The following is a 688-nucleotide window of genomic DNA, read 5'->3' as shown; positions in this document are numbered from 1 at the left end:
CCCCCCCAGCGGGTGGACGTGGCGCGGGCGCTGGGGGTCCCGCTCGGCCACCCCGGCCTCGTGGGCGAAGCTGCGGACGGTGGCCATGGCCTGGAAGGTCTCCACTGCCACCTTGGTGGCACCCGCCAGCGCCTCCTGCCCCCGCCGTGCCAGCCCCTGGGGACAGCAGTGTCACCTCAGGGGGACAGGGATGGCAGGCTCAGGGAGGGGACAAGGGGTGCAGGGAGGGGACAGTGAGCACAGGGAGGTGACAAGGGACCTGTGTGTCCCACTCTCCCCCCACCCCATACCTGCTGGATCTTGCCGATGCCCCGGGGCAGCAGCAGGAGGATGGGCAGTGACAGGAAGGTGACAAAAGCCAGGTGGGGTGACAGCCACGCCATGGTGACCAGGAGACAAACGCCCCGTGCCAGGTACCACAGCAAGAGGTTGAGCGCCTCGGCCACCGCCGCATGGGTGGCCTTCACGTCCTCTGTCACCCGTGCAGTCACTGCCCCGGTCCCTGTCACCTGCAGGGAGGTGACATCCCGTCGCAGGACAGCAGCAAAGACACGACGTTGGAGACGTCCCAGTGTCCGGCTCAGCATCCCGGCGTAGGTGACATCACAGGTGAATTCGGTGACGGCACTGGTGGGACCAGGGTGGCTTAGTGTGGGGACACGTGTGTCACCTCCCCCCCCCCCCCCCT

General features: G+C 68.0%; 1 protein-coding gene across 1 annotated transcript in view; it reads right to left on the bottom strand.

The window, feature by feature from the left end:
• Nucleotides 1–688, bottom strand: part of LOC104126843 (ATP-binding cassette sub-family B member 10, mitochondrial) — a gene marked incomplete at its 5' end in the record, with an annotated part of 19,796 nt that overhangs the window by 8,635 nt on the left and 10,473 nt on the right. The window contains 2 exons of the mRNA XM_035894924.1: nucleotides 3–156; nucleotides 291–686. Coding sequence (XP_035750817.1) covers nucleotides 3–156; nucleotides 291–686 — 550 coding nt within the window. The remainder of the gene's footprint in view (nucleotides 1–2; nucleotides 157–290; nucleotides 687–688) is intronic.

The sequence above is a fragment of the Egretta garzetta genome, unplaced genomic scaffold (genome assembly GCF_000687185.1).
Source record: "Egretta garzetta isolate BGI_Z169 unplaced genomic scaffold, ASM68718v1 scaffold685, whole genome shotgun sequence".
Lineage (NCBI taxonomy): Eukaryota > Metazoa > Chordata > Aves > Pelecaniformes > Ardeidae > Egretta > Egretta garzetta.
The sequence above is the reverse complement of the archived record's forward strand: the minus strand, read 5'-3'. Positions and strand labels throughout refer to the sequence as shown.